At 35.7% G+C, this 20,209-nt stretch overlaps 1 protein-coding gene across 1 annotated transcript; it reads right to left on the reverse strand.

Moving 5' to 3' along the window:
- On the reverse strand, positions 1 to 19,849 carry LOC121424854 (charged multivesicular body protein 3-like). Its single transcript, XM_041620679.1, has 6 exons — positions 19,689 to 19,849; positions 10,345 to 10,405; positions 4,880 to 5,059; positions 4,285 to 4,406; positions 2,408 to 2,519; positions 1 to 412 (listed from the first exon to the last, which is right to left on the reverse strand). The coding sequence occupies exons 1-6, from the start codon at positions 19,731 to 19,733 to the stop codon at positions 279 to 281; spliced, it is 654 nt and encodes a 217-aa protein (XP_041476613.1). The 5' UTR covers positions 19,734 to 19,849; the 3' UTR covers positions 1 to 278.
- Positions 19,850 to 20,209: the final 360 nt, after the last annotated feature.

Raw genomic sequence — 20,209 nt, forward strand, 5'->3', positions numbered from 1 at the left:
AGCAGCGGTATGTTTGTTTGATTTTTCTCTATCGATTCAAATCAACAATTTTCTGGGGTGGACTTGACCTTTAAGATCATAGATATTTCCACAACAGAATCTGAGGACAACCCTGTACTGGATAATCCTTTGCCATGCTATCAAAAGCAAAGATCAGCAATACATGACCATGAGGCTGGCACTGAAGATCATTAATGTTTCACTCTAAAAAAGAATCCAGTTGCAGGCTTGGGTATAGTTTGTATAAGAGTATGGATTGAATCCATGAGAGATATAAACTAGCTCCTGAGTGCTTCCAATCGAGCCTGCATTGCTTGAAGATCTTCTTCTTCCTCCTCTTCCTCGCTCTCTGGACCTGCTGTAGCGCCCTCGGGTAGCTTGGTGTCAACCTCTGGTGCTGTGGAGAGTGCACCTGCATGGTAATAACCATCAGAAGACATTCATAGTATTTTACAAAGGGTCATTTTCAGATTCTTTTTAATATTTTATAAAAGGATTTCATAATGCTTAGGTAACACCAACAAAATCGACACCAAACCAAGTAACGGGTTGTCATGGGAAATATAAAGCTTTGGTTTGCTAAGGGTTGCTTGCGCTGGTGGGACTACCAAGGCGAAATAGGAGAAGGTAAAGATTTTCTTACAAGCTTAATGGCAGAAATTCTTCATTTTACAAGGAACAGTAAACTTTACAAATCAAAATGCTTAACCCTAAAATGGCCGGGAGGGGTTTGAATCAACCTCCCCTCAACATTTTCTGCGATCATTCTGCCGCACGAACTTTTTTTAACGCGCCACTCACAGAGTTTGTACAGTCTCGCGCATCTTTTGAGACCAAATTTACGACACCCGGGTACGCGGTTCCCAAATTACGCAACATTTCGTAAGTGTATGTCAGACCAAAAATTGTTCCAAAACGTGATTTTGTGTACAAAGTCAATGCAAATTGAGTTTTCTCATCTTATCATAAAGATATTATTATTTTTTTTACATTAAACAGCTGAAATCAATTGATTTTAGCATAATTATGCTTCAAGAAGGTTGTGCAATAAATCTGGTGAAAAAAACAAAGAAAAACCAAAGGTTGAAAAACAAAGAAATACATAAGAATTTCATAAAACAATAAAATACATAAGAAATTGATTTCCAAAACAAAGTTTCTTTCAGTTGCAATTGTTAAGAATGCTACAAAGAATATTTTCACCAAAAATTAGCATTCTAGGTTTATTTAGTGAATTAAAGCAAAAAGTATGATTTATGCATTAATAATAATATAGGGTATTTATATTGCGCACATATCCACCTTGTTAGGTGCTCAAGGCGCTCCTATATTACCCGGCTAAGCTAGGCGTTCATAGCGCACACAACTTTTAATAAATTAGCATAATTAATTCATATAAAATAAAATCTCATTATTTTGGAAAATTTTACCATACAGCCGTGTAGATTACATCGCACACTACCAGCGTGCAAATTTTTGCGGCGCTCACGCGATCCGCGGCCAAGATCCTCCCCCCCCCCCGGCCACAAAACAGCCAAAAAAGCCCGGCCTAATTAGGGTTAAAGCCTATTCAAATTTTGGTTAGAGCTCGATAATGTGAATTATCGTACAAAAGCGTAATCTGTTTAGGGGTCTTTCATATCTGCTGATAAGTTAAAATTTCAATTTCATCTTTAGAATGGGCCTCTATTGGCAATATTTTCATTTTTTATTAGACAGGGTCCTTTGAACTACTGCACATGAGAAGGCTAACAAAGATTACACCCTATCATATTCAGCTTGTTCCATGATTAGGAAGTGGTTCGATATTGGTTCTCAAACAAAATTAATTTTCATTTAAGATCGCAAAATTATTTCAACAAAGCAACAATAGATTAAGGATATACACATTAATAAGATGTACATGTATAATGAATTTGAACAAGGACAAATGCTTTGGGGAATTTACCAACACTTAAGGAAGCTCAGCACACTATCCTGATTCATATCACACTGTGAGGTCTTATAAATAAAAACAGTGTATCCCAGACAAAAGGGAACCAGGATTCCTAGCAAATATTTCATCATATCATTCAGATCTTCCTCTACATATTTATATGTAATATGATATGGAAGCTTAACACGTGGTATGAGATGTCTCATTCCTCTTGTATTCTTTAGGTTAATTTACATGTAACTAATCTTTAAAATGAGAATGGATTTGGATTCACACTTGAGTTTCTAAGCACATCATTTCTGAAAGGGCACAGTATTTAATATTTGTTATCTGCAATGTGTAAAGTATCAAATAAAAAAAATCCACTATTTAATTTGACGTAAAAAAACTACTGTTAATGTTTGTGATTTGATAGATATCTCTGAAATTGGGATTCCTTCTTTACACTGCGTATCTTTTTCCAATTCTTACCTGATGTGAGTTCAAAGAGAACCTTTTCAATCTCAGCCTGGGTGGCTTCTTCTTCTATATCATCATCCAATGATTCAAATGTATCTTCCATCATCTCCTCAATTATACCAGCCTAGGGGAAAAAGTACATTCAGTGAGCGTTTCACAAAGATTGAATGAAGTCTGTCTAATGTTTGCACCCCAGAAAAAATGTTGATCTGAATCAATAGAGAAAAATCCAATGAGCATACAGCTGAAAATGTCATCGTAATCGGATGTAAAATAAGAAAGTTATAAAATTCTAAAGTTTTGCTTATTTCTCACAAACACACTTATATGCACAACTCAATGATATGCAAATGAGAGAGTCAATGATGTCCCTCACTATTTTTTTTTATTGTTTGAATTATACAAAATTGCAATTCTTACCAATTTGGCAATAAATAGAGATCAACTTGACTGACCCACAAAATGTTAAATCAACAATAATTCTACCTGTTCAGGGAGGAATACAGAATTGTTTTACAGGACAATGAGAAAATTAGAATATTTCATGTAGTAAAATACAAAAGAAATAGTGAGTGGATGATGTCATCAGTCCCCTCATTTGCATACTGATAAGGATGTGCATATTGTGAAGGGTATTAAAGATAAGATTTTGGCACGGAGAAAGAAAAATAATTTTGCATAGTCATTTGTATTTCAATTTCGATTTAAATGACATAATTGTTGTTGAGTACTTTATTTCATCGGGGAGATTATTCCGAATGCGTGGGCCATAATGCCTTAATGAATCTACATGTAAGAGAATTTGTGTTTTAACCTTAGGATAATGAAATGTATTACTTGAGCGAGAATGGAGGCAATGATTGGAATTATTTATTAAAAACATACAGGATTTATAAAAACATACAGGATTTATAAAAACATATAGGATTTATAAAAACATACAGGATTTATAAAAACATACAGGATTTATAAAAACATACAGGATTTATAAAAACATACAGGATTTATAAAAACATACAGGATTTATAAAAACATACAGGATTTATAAAAACATACAGGATTTATAAAAACATACAGGATTTATAAAAACATACAGGATTTATAAAAACATACAGGATTTATAAAAACATACAGGATTTATAAAAACATACAGGATTTATAAAAACATACAGGATTTATAAAAACATACAGGATTTATAAAAACATACAAGATATATAAAAACATACAGGATTTATAAAAACATACAAGATATATAAAAACATACAGGATTTATAAAAACATACAAGATATATAAAAACATACAGGATTTATAAAAACATACAGGATTTATAAAAACATACAGGATTTATAAAAACATACAGGATTTATTAGAAAAAATTGTATTATGAATAGAATGAAACATCACAGATGCTATCTGAAATTTATGAATATCATATACATTAGGGGTTTTGAGAGTAAAAAAAAGGTCATGAAGGAACTCTAAATAGGAAACGTTTTTTGTCACCATTGACAATCCAAGCAATGATCAAAAGTGTAGAACTAATTTAGATTTATTCCCCTGTCATCATCAAAAGTTTGCTGTGAGTTCAATCAATGCTAAAAGAGTCGATGAGCAGTATGAACACTGATAGTAGTAGTTACTATTACGGTAACTTTGCCATCCAATGGTACCTTGTTTGAAACCCTTGATTACCTGTTGATCAGTGTTACCATGGTAGTTACAGCAAGTGACTATGATAGTAACTTTTAGGCAACAGGGTCCAGTTGTGGTATGTCATATGTGTGTGTGTGTGTGTACATAATCAAACAAAAACAAGTGTCTGAATAACTACACTGTATGAAATAAGTGCCAAAGGATTCTGAGGGGAAAAATCGGTATACAACAGACCTTCATCATTTCTTTTGATAGATCCATCATAGTGGCTTGTATCTCAGGCACCTTGACCAATGACTGCATCACTTTCATAACCTCTGTACTCTTCTGCATTGCTCCACTTATTCTTAATGTCGCTGTTAAAAAAAGGTTGGCATGATATTAAAAACATTTATACGTCTCCTTGTCAATCATGTTTCTGGTATTCACTACATCCAAACACTTTCAAGTAAAGATGAGCATATTCTTTGAAAGACCAGTGATCTAACATGTGAAAACCTGGGTAGTATTAACAGCTTGTGCCTTCAGTGCTTTGCAGATTGGATAAAGGTGCTTCAATAATCAATCATCATTATGACCCAGACAAAGTTACAGACTGTTTTTGATGTGATTTTTTATAAGAAATGTAGATCCTAGCAAATCCAAAATTTACAAAAAGGGGCCAATTTTTTTTTCAATTGAAAAAAAAGGTTACTACCACTCATCGAGACAGTACAATAAACAATTTATTTTTTGACGAGCGAAAAAAAAAGCGGGTAAGGACATTAATGAAAATAATAGTAAGTGCCCCATTTGCCACTCCCCCTATTCCACACCTGCTAATAATTACCTAGTTGATTCTTCATCTGCATGTCTACTGAGTTAAGATGAGCCTTGGATGTGTAGATGCGATTCTTTGCTTTCCTGGACTGGATCAATTCCTTGGCTAGGATTTTACAGACGTCCAACTGATTCTTCTTGGCAGCTTCTTTGATTGACCTTTGGACCTTTGCCTCTGCAGTACTTATTGCTAATATGATGAAAATGGTGTGAGAATAAAAATTTTATTAATTCATTGTAATTCTACATTTACATATTTTTTGTGTGTCCCATACATAACGGCGCATGCTGTCTCTCTGCAAAAGGTCACGGTCATAAGTCACCATTTTCACATGATTATTCTTCTAGATATCTACAATTATGCGTGCTGGAGACATTGAAGAAAATCCAGGCCCAACAAATGATGGGCAAAGGTTAGACTCTGATAGAAAGCTTGGAAAAAGTGACAAAAAGAAAAGGAGAAAAATACCTAAATATCCATGTACAATATGTGATTATGCTTTTTAAAAATAAAGATAAACGTTGTGCTCCAACTATAACACATGGTTGCACAACAGTTGTACATGTGTTATCTACTGTATCACATGAGAAACTGTGTGGTTCTGTCCTGCATGTGACCGCATTAACACAGAGACATTGGAAGATGATGACTCTTACCATTTAGTCTGGTAGGGAGATAGGGTTCCCACGCACCCTAATGATATATTCTTTTAACCTACATTTTTGTAATCCTTATGATGTCTAGTGAATGAATTTTTATGTTCCCAAAACGAAATATTGTCCCATGGGGTTTAAATTCAAGATGGTGTCCAAAATGGCCGCCATATTCATGGGATTTGGATTTTCGTACATAGATTCCGACACAAACATTCATTTGCCACAAAATTAGTGTCATATGAAAGATAAATAAATTTTCTACAAGTTGATACTATTCATGGGTGATAAATAGGTAATTCGGCTAAGATTTTAATAAGAAAAGTGCAATTTTGAGATTTTTTTCAAAAAAATTGAAAATTTGTGAAATACATAATTTACCATATATCTAAAAAAAATAGCGGAATCGCCTAGAAAATATCTAGAAAACTTTCCTAAAAAGTGGACGAAATTCCAAATTGATATCATTTTTAGTCACAAACTTATGTCTCAAACTTGAAAATTCAATTTTCAGAAATTTAGCTTTTTACTGCATATCGGAGACTTGGATACTGTATATTATCACATTTTCAACCCAGAAAATGGAAATAGGCCTTAATAAAATGCAAAATTATCTATTATTTTGTTGGTAGAATTTACTACAATCCCTTTATTCTTCGATTTAAAGTCGGTTGATATAATTTTTAAAAGAATTAAGACTTTTCACCAAAATTTGTATGTTTTTGGAAAAAAAAATTGCACATGCACTGTTATTGATCAGATTTATTATGAATATAAGTAATAAATGCACAATCTCAACATTCGATATGAAAGAAGATGTATTAACGAGAATATTGGCAGGCTTCATGCCACCATAAGTATCTTCTTTTGCTTCAGATAGAAGGAAAGTATGCTGAATGTATTAAGAGATTTTGCGCTAATAAAGTGAGGCCAAAAAGCAACCTCAGTGTGGCAGTCACACCCGTGAAAACTAAATGCAAAGTGATGAATGGTATGTCATTCAAATAATACAATATTTAGCTTGGATCAGCCTCTCGCATCGATTGTGTTAGTATGACTAACACATCGTAATGTACAGTATGTACTTTGCATGGTAATAGAAATGTATCTGATTCAGAAGGATGTACATGTAAATGCAAAAAAGGTGCTTCTGTTGCATCATAAAGAAATTCATTTAATGAAGTCTTTTGGAAACAGTGATAAGATACACTAGCACTGCAGGTAATAGAGATGAAGTTCTGACACATCAATACACAACTGAAAGGAACATGTCAAAAAGCTTCCCTTATCTATATTTTGGTCTGTATTCCAAAATCAGGTTTATTTTCCAACATGTTCTAACTCTTTTCTAAATTCATGAAGAGCCAAAATTTGAAAATTCTGTTTATTGTATATTTCTCTTATATTTACAACTCAGTTCGTTTTGCTTTCATAATGACAACTATGAACCATTTGGGGGCCAATATTAATTGAATCGGCTCTCCACAATGAAAGTCATTGAAGGTAATTCTGTCGTCAATCAAAAAGTGATCATAGTTGAAAACCATAACATAGTTCAGGTGACCGAAGATCTGACATGGTATCTGATGATCGTTTACCAAAACAAAAGAAATCAAAATCAAAAGGTCGAAAGAACTAACCAATCAGCGAAATGGACACAGCACACGATACCATCACAGATCATGATCATTATCAGTCTAAAGGCAGTCCATCCAACTTTACATAATTTGACACAATACACACCAATGGGCCACACACAGTTGTAAATTCAGAAGGTACAGTAGCATTTGCTAACATTGACATATGTCCACATAGTCGGTCAACATAAGCTCTACCTAAGAGTTGACTCAAGTGCAAGTACTAATACAATCATAGTACGTACACCAAGGAAATATAAAGTTCAAAGTGGGAATCATTAGTGAAACAAACACCAGTAAAACTTGAAGCTTATGGTGAGATTCCAATTAAATGTTAAGGTACACTTGACATAAAATGTTACAGTCCAAAATGGTCAACACAGACATTCTATGTACCAGATGTCAAGGTTTCAGCTATCCTTGGGTTGTTAGGTTGCATTGACCTTGGAATTATCACAATTCACTCAATGTACAATTATGACACATCTACACCTAACCCTTAACAAACACCTATCAAAAGTGATAAGGATCTCGAACAAGCATTTCCAGATCACTTCCATGCTATTGGTAGTTTAAAGGAAAAGCGATGCTTCATGTCAAGGACATCGCTAAACCTATCATAGATGCACCACACAAGTGCAGCACACTAATTGAAGGACAAGATCAAGATCAGCAAGGAGGAACAGGACAATAATCTGTACTTGTTCATGGAGACAGCAAAGCAAGAAGGCTGTTCAACAGCTCCACAATCAAGAAATCAACTTCTTTGGTTCAAAGTGCACTAAATCAGATATCTACCCAGATCCTAGCAAAGGTAGAAGCCAACACATTACCCAAGTACTATTACCGAAGGACAGAGAGGATGTTCAGAAATGCCTAATATTGTTCAAATACCTAGCAGCATATATTCCTAATTTGTGAGAAAAGTCAGCACCACTTCGATAACTTCTCCACAAGGAAGTACCGTTTATCTGGGAAGATGATCATGAACATTCCTTGAACAGCCTGAAATGTGCGTTATCATCAGGTGCATGTCTACAATTCTATGACCCAGAGAGAGAGAGAACTGTCAAGATAAATGCATCTGCGTTTGCATCCAAAGTCTTTCCACTGCACAGTCCAACTACTCAAACATAGAGGGAAATCTTAGTCCTAATGTTTGGTATCAAATGCTAATATCTGTTCGGGAAAGAATTCACAGTCATAATCAATCACAGACCACTGGAAATTATATGGAAAAAAAACTATTACAAGTGCACCGCCGCATCTACAGGGATCCTGTCATGAGGCAAAACCCTCTAATTGCAGACTCTTAATTCTAATTAAACAAATTAATGACACATTACGTACATGGGACATATTGTCTCCATAGAGAAAGTACACATGGTTTCGAAAATTAAAGTAATCAAAATAATCTATAAAATGGAAAACAAGATTTTCTTTAGAAATGTTCTATTGTGACATATCATTTGATATGACTGTAAAAGAAATTACATGTAGAAATTTAAGCATTTTTTATCCGATTTTTTATGACTTCATGAATGTCTTTTAAAACATACATGTAAATGCATTTCTATTTTTTCTTTTTTTTCATATTTTTCAATTTTCACCCTTTTTCTGCTTCAATTATTTTCATTAATCAATATCTATAACAAAGAAGTCTTAAATAACTAAAGAAAAGGTGAATAAATCACTTTTTGGAGCACTCTTGTAATACATTTTTCCCCATTGACTTTGTATACAAATTTGATATAATTTATTTCCCCATTGACATTGTGTACAAATGTCCCAAATAACAACATCCTTTGACAAGACCTAATTTGCATATTAAATTAGATAACACCACTTTTTGTCTCCCAAAACAAGATACATGTAGTTTGAGGATCCATTTGTCCCAGCTATGATTAAATGATTTTGTAGGAGTTTTTTCTCTGATACATAACGTACAATTTAATACCAATTATGCAAATGAGGAGCCTCAAATTTGCATAAATGTGCTTATTATTGATTGTTTTACTTAATAAGTTCTTTAATTCAACATTTAGGCTATCTTATCCAATCAAAAATAACTTCTCAAAATAAAGATGAAATTTCACCATCTAAGATGACCTTTTCTCGGACTTTCCCTGAACATTTTAACAATTACATCCAAATATACAGTTTCAAGCAAATTTTCATAGTCAGGAAAATTGAACATATAATGTGTGAAACTCTTATTTGTCAAACATATAATGTCAGCGCTATACCTACAGTGCCGCGATCCTGTTCCGTAGACCGTTTTTCACACTGCACGGTACATATTTTATAGTTCCCAAGACCCTGTACTTTACCCTTTTAGTAAGTTCCTTAGACCCCCATTTCAGAGTTTCATGAGGCACACCCCCATCAAAAAATAATTTGAGTGCGCCCCCAGGAAATACCCCCAACATTATCAGTTTGTTGACCCTAAATGACCTTTGACCTTGATTGTATGACCTGAAACTTCAACAGGATATTCAGGGATACCTAAATGGTCTCATGTCTAAGTTTCATGAACTAGATCTATAAATTTGGAAAGTTATGACAATTCCACATATACCCCCAAAATGGTCAAAGTTTGTTGACCCTCAGTGACCTCTGATGACCTTTGTCATGTGACCTGAAACTCAGGCAGGATGTTCAGTAATACTTGATTACCCTTATGTCCAAGTTTCATGAACTAGGTCCATGTACTTTCTATGTTATGATGACATTTCAAAAACATTACCTTTGTTAAGATTTCAATGTTGATTCCCCCAACATGGTCAAAGTTCGTTGACCCAAAGTGACCTTTGACCTTGGTCATGTGACCTAAAACTTAGACAGGAATTTCAGGAATACTTGATTACCCTTATGTCCAAGTTTCATGAACTAGGTCCATATACTTTCTAAATTATGACGACATTTCAAAAACTTAATCTTGGTTAAGATTTTAATGTTGACAACGCCGCTGGTGTCGGAAAAGTGGCGTCTATAGTCTCGCTCTGCTACATGTATGCAGGCGAGACAAAAACCAAGGTGAATTAAGGCTTAAGAAATCAGAAACCTTGAACAGAAAATAGGACTCCACAGTAACTAAAATATTACATTTACAATACATTATGCTAAACCTAAGGTGAAATTGCCCTTTAGGTGAAAAGGGATTCTTGCTGAATTAATCACTTACTTCTTATTTGCCTGTCAAGTAAACGTCCTTCTTTCCTCAAAGCGGCAGACCACTCACGTACCTGAAGACAAGCAAAGAAAAAAACGGCAAACTTGTTTAAACAAATGAAACACCTCTGGCAGTCTCCCCTGCATTTAAAGCAATTCGATATATCAGAACTTAAGTCCTGACTTTGAAAACAAAACAGTCATATGATAATAAAATACTATGTCCATTGAAACAAAACGAAGTTCCATATGCAACCCCCCCCAATAAAATTGAAAATCAATTGAAAATAAAAAAAATGGTCTCGGTTCAGAATAATATATCTAGCCCAACATAGAACATATGATGGGGGAGTGGAAATACATACCAAATGTGTCTTTATTCCGTCAAATTTCGAGCAGGATCAAGTGTGGGTAATTGTCCATAGACACCAGATTATTTAGTAAGTAAAGGGTCTGTGAGTCAAGACTAGTCAAACTATCGGCTGATAATTGTTAAAATGCCCCTTCCGGTATCAGCGCTTCTTCCTAGCATAATGAAAGTGGTCTTGATTGCAGATAAAACGAGGTGATTCCCAACTAAGGTGCCAACCACTCCTAGTACCGGTACCAATGAGGTCCAAACATGTATGGACCTCATAGGCGACAATACCCTAACTCAGGGTTGGACATTGCTGTTTTGATTTGCAACCCAGGACTTAGGTAAATGTACGCCCAAATATCTCATATCAATATGATTTGAAATTTAAATGGATTAATGTTAAACTTACATTTCAGGCCCTTTTTGTTGATTTTCTCGGTGAGCATTCCACACACACTGTGACGACTGATCAACTCCAAAGTGATACGCGTGCTGGTCAGCTGATCGGTCAGGTGATCGGGGTTTTTTTTTTTTGTCAGACGTCATAATTTACATGTATATTACAGAATATCAATCTTGTGTATTTTCTTGGTTTCAGAGCATCAGAATTAAGTAATTTTAGATTGGAATCAGTGGCAAATCCAGGGGGGGGGTTGAGCATTTCCGGCCCGTGCCCATTTATGAGATTCATAGCCAATACTTTTTATGTCAATATGTCGCTCATACAAAGTCCTGTGCCCCCCGCCCCCATCCCTCATGCTTAAGAGAATCATAGCAATAGTAATGGGGATATGTCATTCATATTCCTTTCTTTTTCTTTCCATTTTTATTTGGCTTGTCAAATTTTACGGGGGGACAAAATGACTTTAGCGGTAGATCATTTTTAGTGACAATCTTTTTATAGGGGGTCAGGGGCTTGCCCAAAACAGGACAAAATGACCTTCTTTTCTTCAGTGACATTTTTTTAATTGTCAAATTTCATTGGGGGGAAAAATGACTTTTGATCATTTAATCAAAACCCTTGGGAAGTGCTTGCTAATATTATGCAGACAAAATGACCTTCATTTTCTAGTGATCATCGTCAAATTTTTTCTGTGATAACCTATTTTTATGGGGGGGGTGCTGTCACATTTTATATGAGAAATTGTACCCCCTACTTTGGAAAATCATGGTTGCTCCAGTATCGACCACATGGAAACACTGTTAGCGTAACATTTCACTAACACTGCGCTAACAAAGGGCCCCTGTTACAACCAGTAATCTCGCCACGATGGCTATAATGAATTATTTACATCTGAGATCAACGCTTGATATCGAAATCTATATAGTATTATCCATTAGCAAATGAGCTCTTAACAACAACATGGGTAGAATTACTGCACAGAAGGCAGAGAAAGCTGTTGTTAAGGGATTAGAGTAAGGCAAAATCTATAATTTGTGCGTAGTAGTCTTGGTAGTGATCTAGATTTAACTTAGATTTAGTTATGATTATTTGCACATCCTACAAGTTTAAAATCTTGTCTAGGAAAGGGTAAAGGAATGTAATTCATTATCATATAGGCCAACAAAATTGAATTATTATTTCATTTTAAACATGAAATGGCATCAGGTAGTATTACAAATTTAATTTTAAAAATATAAGCTTTTAATAAAAAGATTTTAAAAAATTGCCTATCATGATATTACAATGGAGATTCTGTACAAAAAAAATGCAATCCCACTTTTCATCAGTTTCTTTTGTTTGAAAATGCTCTTCACAGACTTCACTCATCATGCTCATGATAGAGTATTTACCAATAATGGTTATCATGCGATAAATTTCATCAGCTATTCTTTCTAATGTAGGGTCTATTCATAAAAATGCCTTCAAACACCTATATAAATGATATATCTTGGTAGAAAATATCTTTGAAAAGGATCATATATCTTGGCACTAATCAACATCCCCCGCTATACCTTTTCCTAAAGGGGTGCCCCAGGCTGAAGAAAATAATACGGTTCGAACAGTAAAGTGAGACAAACAAAACACTGACTAATTGATAACAAGGTAAACGCCAAGCATTGTCTCGCCTGCATATTGCAGTCATGAAGAGAATGTATGTCAAAACTATGCTATATGACTTCCGAGGCTGTCAGCAGTTTAGGGGGTGAATTGTGGTTCTGACAGTTTACATATGCAATAATGCTATAGGCCTACTTTATCCCTAGGAAATGAGATAACACTAAGAATGCTGTTAATACTATGAAGCTATAATGATTTCCATGGAAGTAAGGAAATGAATGTTAGTGAAAAAGAATGTAATTCATAATAATGCGAGTGAAATAGTAAAATTGAATTAATTATTAAGGTGTTATGGCAAACTTATTGTCATGGAAAGTTCATTGACCTTTGACCTTAATCAAATTCAACCCACATTCGAACTTGACCTGCACCTTCAAAAGATGGACCTCTTGTATGAATTTGGCAATCCTACCTCGAAGCTGTAGAAAGTTATTGGGTGTACAACACAGCACAGTGCCAGTCATGGAAAGTTCATTGACCTTTGACCTCATTCAAATTCGACTCATATTCGAACTTGACCTGTGCCTTCAGGAGATGGACCTCTGGTATGAATTTGGCGATCCCATCTCGAAGCTATAGAAAGTTATTGGGTGTACAACACAGCACAGTGCCAGTCATGGAAAGTTCATTGACCTTTGACCTTATTCAAATTCGACTCATATTCGAACTTGACCTGTGCCTTCAGGAGATGGACCTCTGGTATGAATTTGGCGATCCCATCTCAAAGCTATAGAAAGTTATTGGGTGTACAACACAGCACGGTGCCAGTCATGGAAAGTTCATTGACCTTTGACCTTATTCAAATTTGACTCATATTCGAGCTTGACCTGTGCCTTCAGGAGATGGACCTCTGGTATGAATTTGGTGATCCCACCTCGAAGCTGTAGAAAGTTATTGGGTGTACAACATAGCACAGTGCCAGTCATGGAGAGTTCATTGACCTTTGACCTTATTCAAATTCAACTCATATTCAAACTTGACCTGTGCCTTCAGGAGATGGACCTATGGTATGAATTTGGTGATCCCACCTCGAAGCTGTAGAAAGTTATTGGGTGTACAACACAATTGTTGACGACGCCGCCGACGCCGCCGCCGACGACGCCGGAAATAGTGATACCTATGTCTTGCTCCGCTACGCAGGCGAGACAAAAATTGGAAATGAGTAGAAAAAAATATGGTTTCTTAAAATTTGCATTAGGCCTTATTTGGGTAGTGGCATAACGAGCTAACATTTTTGAGGGAGCTAGATATTACGGCGTATCGGGCAAAATTTATCACAAACAAGCAAACATTTTATTTATTTTTTTAATCAAATTTTATAATAGATTTTGACATAAAATATCATATTTCACTCTTTTGTCTTTCATTTTCTTTCTTTTTCTATATGTACATCTTTTTATTGAGTAGTAGAATTAACCAGTTGTCTCACGGTGGATCAAACGTAGTGGGAAAGCGACGTTTCGTCTGCAAGCTGCTAGACTTCGTCAGGCAATGAGCAAAGACTGTTGTTGTTGTTGTTGTTATTTTGAATAGGCAAACTAGTCAGTTTTGACTATTGTTGCCTTATAAATAATTAAATATGCTTTTCTTTTTTTCCAAAATATGATAATTTCTTTGTTCAAATTATGTCAGTTCGAAAAGTAAAAGAAAGAAAGGAAATAAAAGTTCTCAGGAAATCGTGCAAGACCCGGGGGGGGGGGGGGGGGGGGGCACTCAGTATATAATGCATAGTGGGTATGTGCCGCGGAGGGGACCCCCATTTTTACACTCAAATTTCCGTTCCAAGGCATAGCATTTTTGCCTTGTTGAGAAAAAGAACAAAGAAAGCCGCTCCAAGGCATAGCATTTTCTTCTTATCGAGAAAAAAGAAGAAGAGAGAAATCCGCTCCAAAGCTTCGCATATTTTTCGTTACGCCGCTCCGATCGCGTTGAATGAGCTGCAATTTTGGTGGAAAGCGGCCGCAGAGCTCCCCGGCGGAGGCCGCGCTAGCTGCATCATGCACGCATGACCGTTCCATAGGGATGCATCCGCACACACACGCTGGCAATCCGTTCCAAGGACCCCCGTTTTCACAAACATTTGTCGTTCCGAAGCCCGTTCCGAGGACCCTCCTTTTTACAATAAGCCCGCTCCAAGGCCCCCGTTTTTTGTCTCGCCCGCGGCACACCCCCACCACTTTTTTGGTCGAGTGCCCCCCCCCCCCCCCGGGTGCAAGACCACCTCTCCTGCCCTATCTATGAGTCCTTTTGAAATATCTGATAAGAGCACTTTGTGTCTTAACTGCGAGATTCTCCACTTTACGTTCCGCATCAGGGATATTGTTAACATTTAATTCAGCAAGTAATAGGGCTCGTTGAATAATGAATTTTGGGCAAACATATAAGAAATGGTATATCGTTTCTCTTTCATTACAAAATTCACACAATCCAGTTGTGTGTCTTCCTGTCTTAAAAAGGAAGTCATTTAAACCCAAACCTCCCAAACGTAATCTGTGAATCATTTTTTCACCTCTTTTTATCTGTGCAGAGATAATCAAAGGGATTTTTTTCGGAGACAGCTTTCTGGTATTTTCTTAATTATATATTTAGGCCATAATTTAAAAGACTCAACTAGAAATCAAAGGCCAAAACCACATCTGCCTTTTTTAACATGCGAATTGACATGATTGAATGTTGCCTAGAGTAGTGCCAACAGTAAAAAAAAATCATAGAAAAATCTGAAGTGAACGAACCGGAAGTCTCAACAATCTTTTGTTATTAAGGGGGGGGGAGGCTGCATATGGAACTCTTTCAAAACAACTTTTGACCATGATCATAAGACCTATGACGTGTGCAAAACAATCATTCATACTATCTTGATAATAATAACAATACACTTCATTTATGATTATGTAGATTCTACTCACTCATTCTATGAACAAGGTTATGATATAACCTTGATCTCTGTTACTACTCCCTGTGTGGTGAAATAAGGTCAGCAATGTTTCATTTTTGTTTGGCATATTTCTCTTTTTCTTTGCTTGATGCTTGATTGAATGCTTGAATTTTTGTACACTGTCAGTTTCCATTACAGCTACTCATCATGTACCTTAGACAGCTGGCAGCCGTCTGTTTCGAGAAGTTTTTTAACGTTTTTGTTTTTTTTAATTTCTCCTCGTACACAGACGGCTCGCTATTGTGCAGCCACCATTAGGGGGTTAAATGCAAAATCCCCCTCGACGGGGCTCATTGATTTTTGTCTTTATTGCATAAAAATAAAGAAAAAGAATTGTACCGAAATAAAGATTAAATTTCGTTTTGGCCTGAAATACACCTAAACGGGGAAAGATAAACTTAAAAGGGGGAAAAACAGTGACTTACTTACGCAACTTCACAACTTCACTTCCCTGTTTTATCCAAAATTAATACATAAACATATAGCCATTGAGTCCCTGTAGTACACATCGAGCTAGAACTTCACTTCAGTCTGTATTTGGCGAGTGGTGCCAATGGAGTTTAGCGGAACAACCAACATAACATTAACAGAGACCGAAGCTTTGGTCTACATGTAACTTGGCTCTAAGTCACTCGAGAATTCATTACCATTCTGTCTGTGGGGAATCTACAGGTAGGACTATGGTATGCCAATGCTGTACATAGCACACACTTTAAAAAATCATTAAAATATCACTTTTGTGACCAAAATTACTAATTTCCATAAAGTTGCAATTTATTTTTCATTAGTAACTTACATGTAAGAATAATTTTTGTATTCACCAGAGCGCTCAAAAACTTGAATTTTGAGCATATTTTCGTGTACGCCCTTTATTGGTGGAAAGTTATATGGCAAGAAAATTTTTATTTTTCAATCTCTATTGTTGATTAAGAAAAAATCATTTAAAGTATTAAATTTACATAGAGCCAAGTATTGTGATAAATAGTTGTAATGAAAACTGACAGCGTAAGAAAATCAAGCATTTGTCCCACAGAAAAAGAGAAAATAAGCCAAACATTGCCACCCTTATTTTGCCACACATGGAGACGTAACTGAGAACAACATTATATCATAACCTTCATTGAATGAGTGATCATAACCTTGTTCATAGAATGAGTGCTCTTAAGTAAATTTGATTCTTAAATAATTATTTCTTTATACATGTGGAAAAATGACAATTTACTTTCCATTTTTGTCTTATTGAGAAGAAGAACAAAGAAAGCTGCTCCAAGGCATAGCATTTTTCTTCTTATGGAGAAAAAAGAAGAAATCCGCTCCAAAGCTTTGCATATTTTTCGTTGCGCGGTTCTGATTGCATTCATCTGCTACAATGAGCAGCAATTTTGGTGAAAAGCAGCCGCAGCTCGCTGTTCGACCATCACCTCAGCTCTCCGCGAGCGCACCTGCATCATGCACACATGACCGTTCCATAGGGATGCATACGCACTCACATGCCACTCCTAGTACCAATGAGGTCCAAACATTAACATGTATGGACCTCATAGGCGACAATGCGTTAAAAACGGGTTAGAAACGGTTACTGTTTTCTGCACCCAAGTATTTTATGATATTTCTCACTAAATACAAGTTTTGTACTCATTTAATTATCATTTATTAAAAGATTGCCCATTAAATATAATCCTACTCCTACTTTAAATGTAATTTAAAATAGCTGATTTTCAGATCACGTGATACGCGTAGTCATCACCTGATCGATCGACTATCCCTTTTGAAAGACCGTAACATTATAAATTTTATCATAAAATATATATAGAATAAAGTATTGCATAATATTATATATATCTCTACAATTAAAAATCATTTTGTGATATAAATTTCATATTTGATGTAAAAATCACTATTTAACAGATTATTTATTAAAAATAAAAAATCAAACAAAAAGAAAACGCCTTGGACACAATGCAAGAAACCTAACGATTTGGCCGCGTTGTTAACAAATATCGTAAGGGGCGCTCTATTTATAAATAAAGAAGAATGTGCAGCTGTCTACTGCGACATTGTTTGCCGCAAGATTTGGGACAAATCCGTGGGAATTCTGCAGAAAATACATCAAAAGAACTGGTGAGTACCGATTAAAGGAGAATCCAGTCTTGGCCTTAAAATGTTGTGTTGTGAAGGAGAAAAATAAACTAGACAGAATGGTGAAAGTTTGAAAGAAATCGGACAAGCAATAAGAAAGTTAGAGCTGCTTTAAAATTGAGATCACTAATACTATGTACATTTCAAATTGGCAACTGGGTAAGTAAATTATGACAAGAGGCAAGGACAACTTTCCCATAGGCCATGTACTTTATTATCAGGTATTTGTGGTTTTCTCCTAAGTACCCATTCCCCTGGGGCAGTAATCTAAATATAACCCAGGTAGTATATTGTTTTATGTCCTCATGAAAGAAAAATATAATTTGAAATAAAACTTTGGGGGAAAAGGACAATTTAGCCATAAGATGTATTGGAGTCCATGGAAGAGTAGTCCTTGCCTAACATCACTATGACATCAAATATCTGGCCAATTTGAAGTCTCCTAATGTGTATAGTGATTACCAATTATATTAACAATTTTAAAAAAATTCATAATTTTCTTGTTGTTTGGCCAATATTGTTCAAACTTTCACCTATCAACTTGTCTGATTTTTCTTTTCCTTATAAAAACAAGTTTTTATTTGGGTTGGATTCCCCTTTAAACATCATGTATTAAATAGATTATACATACCTTGTACTTTTATTTTTCAATGTAAAATAAATGCTGAGTTCTAAGCTAGGGCGGCCCAAATGCGCGTAAGTGGAGTCCCAGTTTATTAACACAAGTTTGTAGTTCCGAAGCCCGTTCCGTGGACCCTCCTTTTTACCATAAGCCCGCTCCAAGGCCCCCGTTTTTTGTCTCGCCCGCGGCACACCCCCACCATATTTTTGGTCGAGTGCCCCCCCCCCCCCGGGTGATAAGCAAGTTAAACAAATCAAGTATGATGGGGTACCATAATTTGCGCACATTTTAAAAAATTATCATGAAGTTGATTTTCAATCAAAAATTTCTCACAGCTCACACAAAATTAATCAAAATAATAAATACCAAACAGAAGGCAAGATCCCAAAGTCAAATTCACTTGACGGAATTACAAAGTAGGTCAAGGGTTTCGCTGGTATCGCGATCTCAAAATTCCATGGCGATTTACTAGTGCGCGGTCAGCTGAAAAAGTGTCATAAAAAAGTGTGACCTTTATTGCGCACGATCATTTTGCAAGGCTTGCCTTTAGTCTAGAAAAAAAATCAAGCAGACAAAGATAAGATAATTATATTAGATGGAGGTTAAAATGTCATAAATTCGCTTGGTATCACATTTTACTTACTTTTTTGAGACCTCTGCTTGCAAACTGGTGATTTGTTGATGCTGGTCGAGAAGATCAGATTTTTATTTTCTCGGAGCGGACGCAAAAGTTGACAAAATTTGCCGATGTTTTGCCAATATTTTCACAAATAGAGACCTTTCCATCAAGAAAATTACCAAACTGAGTAAATTGAAGTCACTCTTTCTGTTGGTGATATCAGTTTTTCAAGATATAGGCCTAGGCCTAGATCTATTTAGAAATTGAGATATTCAACCATGCAAAAAATTAGGTAACACGCGAATTAATCTTTAACTTCACACCACCATATTTTGGAGCAACATTGCTTTCTCAAAAAACTCTCCTTCGTGTGGCCCAATGCCTTGCCGTGCCAGGCGTCATGGGGAGTAAGCCTACGTATAGTAGAAATAATTTTACTCCTCAGACGCCTAGTCCAGGCTAACCCTGGCTTGAGACGAATTCTACCGTTCCTGCTGTTTCAAGTAACGCTAAAATATACAAGTGGGACTGAGTACTGATGTCACTGGCACTGGCAATGACTGAGATAGAATTTACAATGAAAATACTTCACACTGAAAATGCAAGGAAATATATTATTTACCTGTTCTTTCGGATCTTTCTTTGGCTCTTTTCCAAACAGCCCCATTATTGAAGAAGTGTTTCTTATCAGCAATAAATAACAAAGTACTAGTATTCAACAGAACTTCAAAAATAGCAAGAACAGTGAAGAAGTGACAAAGTGCTGCAGCATTTCAGGGGCCGGGGGGAGGGATCGGACGATCGAGAACCCGGCAGGATTAAAAAGGACAAGTCCACCCCAACAAAAAATTGATTTGAATGAAAAGAGAAAAATCTAACAAGCATAACAATCGGAAAATTTTATAAAATCGGATGTAAAATAAGAAAGTTATGACATTTTTAAGTTTCGCTTAATTTCACAAAACAGTTATGCACATATGGTTGGTATGCAAATGAGGAGACTGATGATGTCATCCACTCACTATTTCTTTTGTATTTATTATATGAAATATGAAATATTCTAATCTCCTCCCAGTGTCAAGTGAAACATTGATTTAGTCCTCCCTGAACGTGGAATTAGCATTGGTTTACTACCAGGCCTAT

This window comes from Lytechinus variegatus, chromosome 12 (genome assembly GCF_018143015.1).
Source record: "Lytechinus variegatus isolate NC3 chromosome 12, Lvar_3.0, whole genome shotgun sequence".
NCBI lineage: Eukaryota > Metazoa > Echinodermata > Echinoidea > Temnopleuroida > Toxopneustidae > Lytechinus > Lytechinus variegatus.

Excerpts from the sequence above, each read along its gene's own strand:
- LOC121424854 (XM_041620679.1), bottom strand. The coding sequence starts at position 19,733 with ATGGGGCTGTTTGGAAAAGAGCCAAAGAAAGATCCGAAAGAACAG. Across the intron at positions 5,060-10,344 it reads ACTTGACAGGCAAATAAGAA|CAATAAGTACTGCAGAGGCA; the intron begins GTAAGTGATTAA and ends TCATCATATTAG. Across the intron at positions 413-2,407 it reads TCTCTTTGAACTCACATCAG|GTGCACTCTCCACAGCACCA; the intron begins GTAAGAATTGGA and ends ATTACCATGCAG.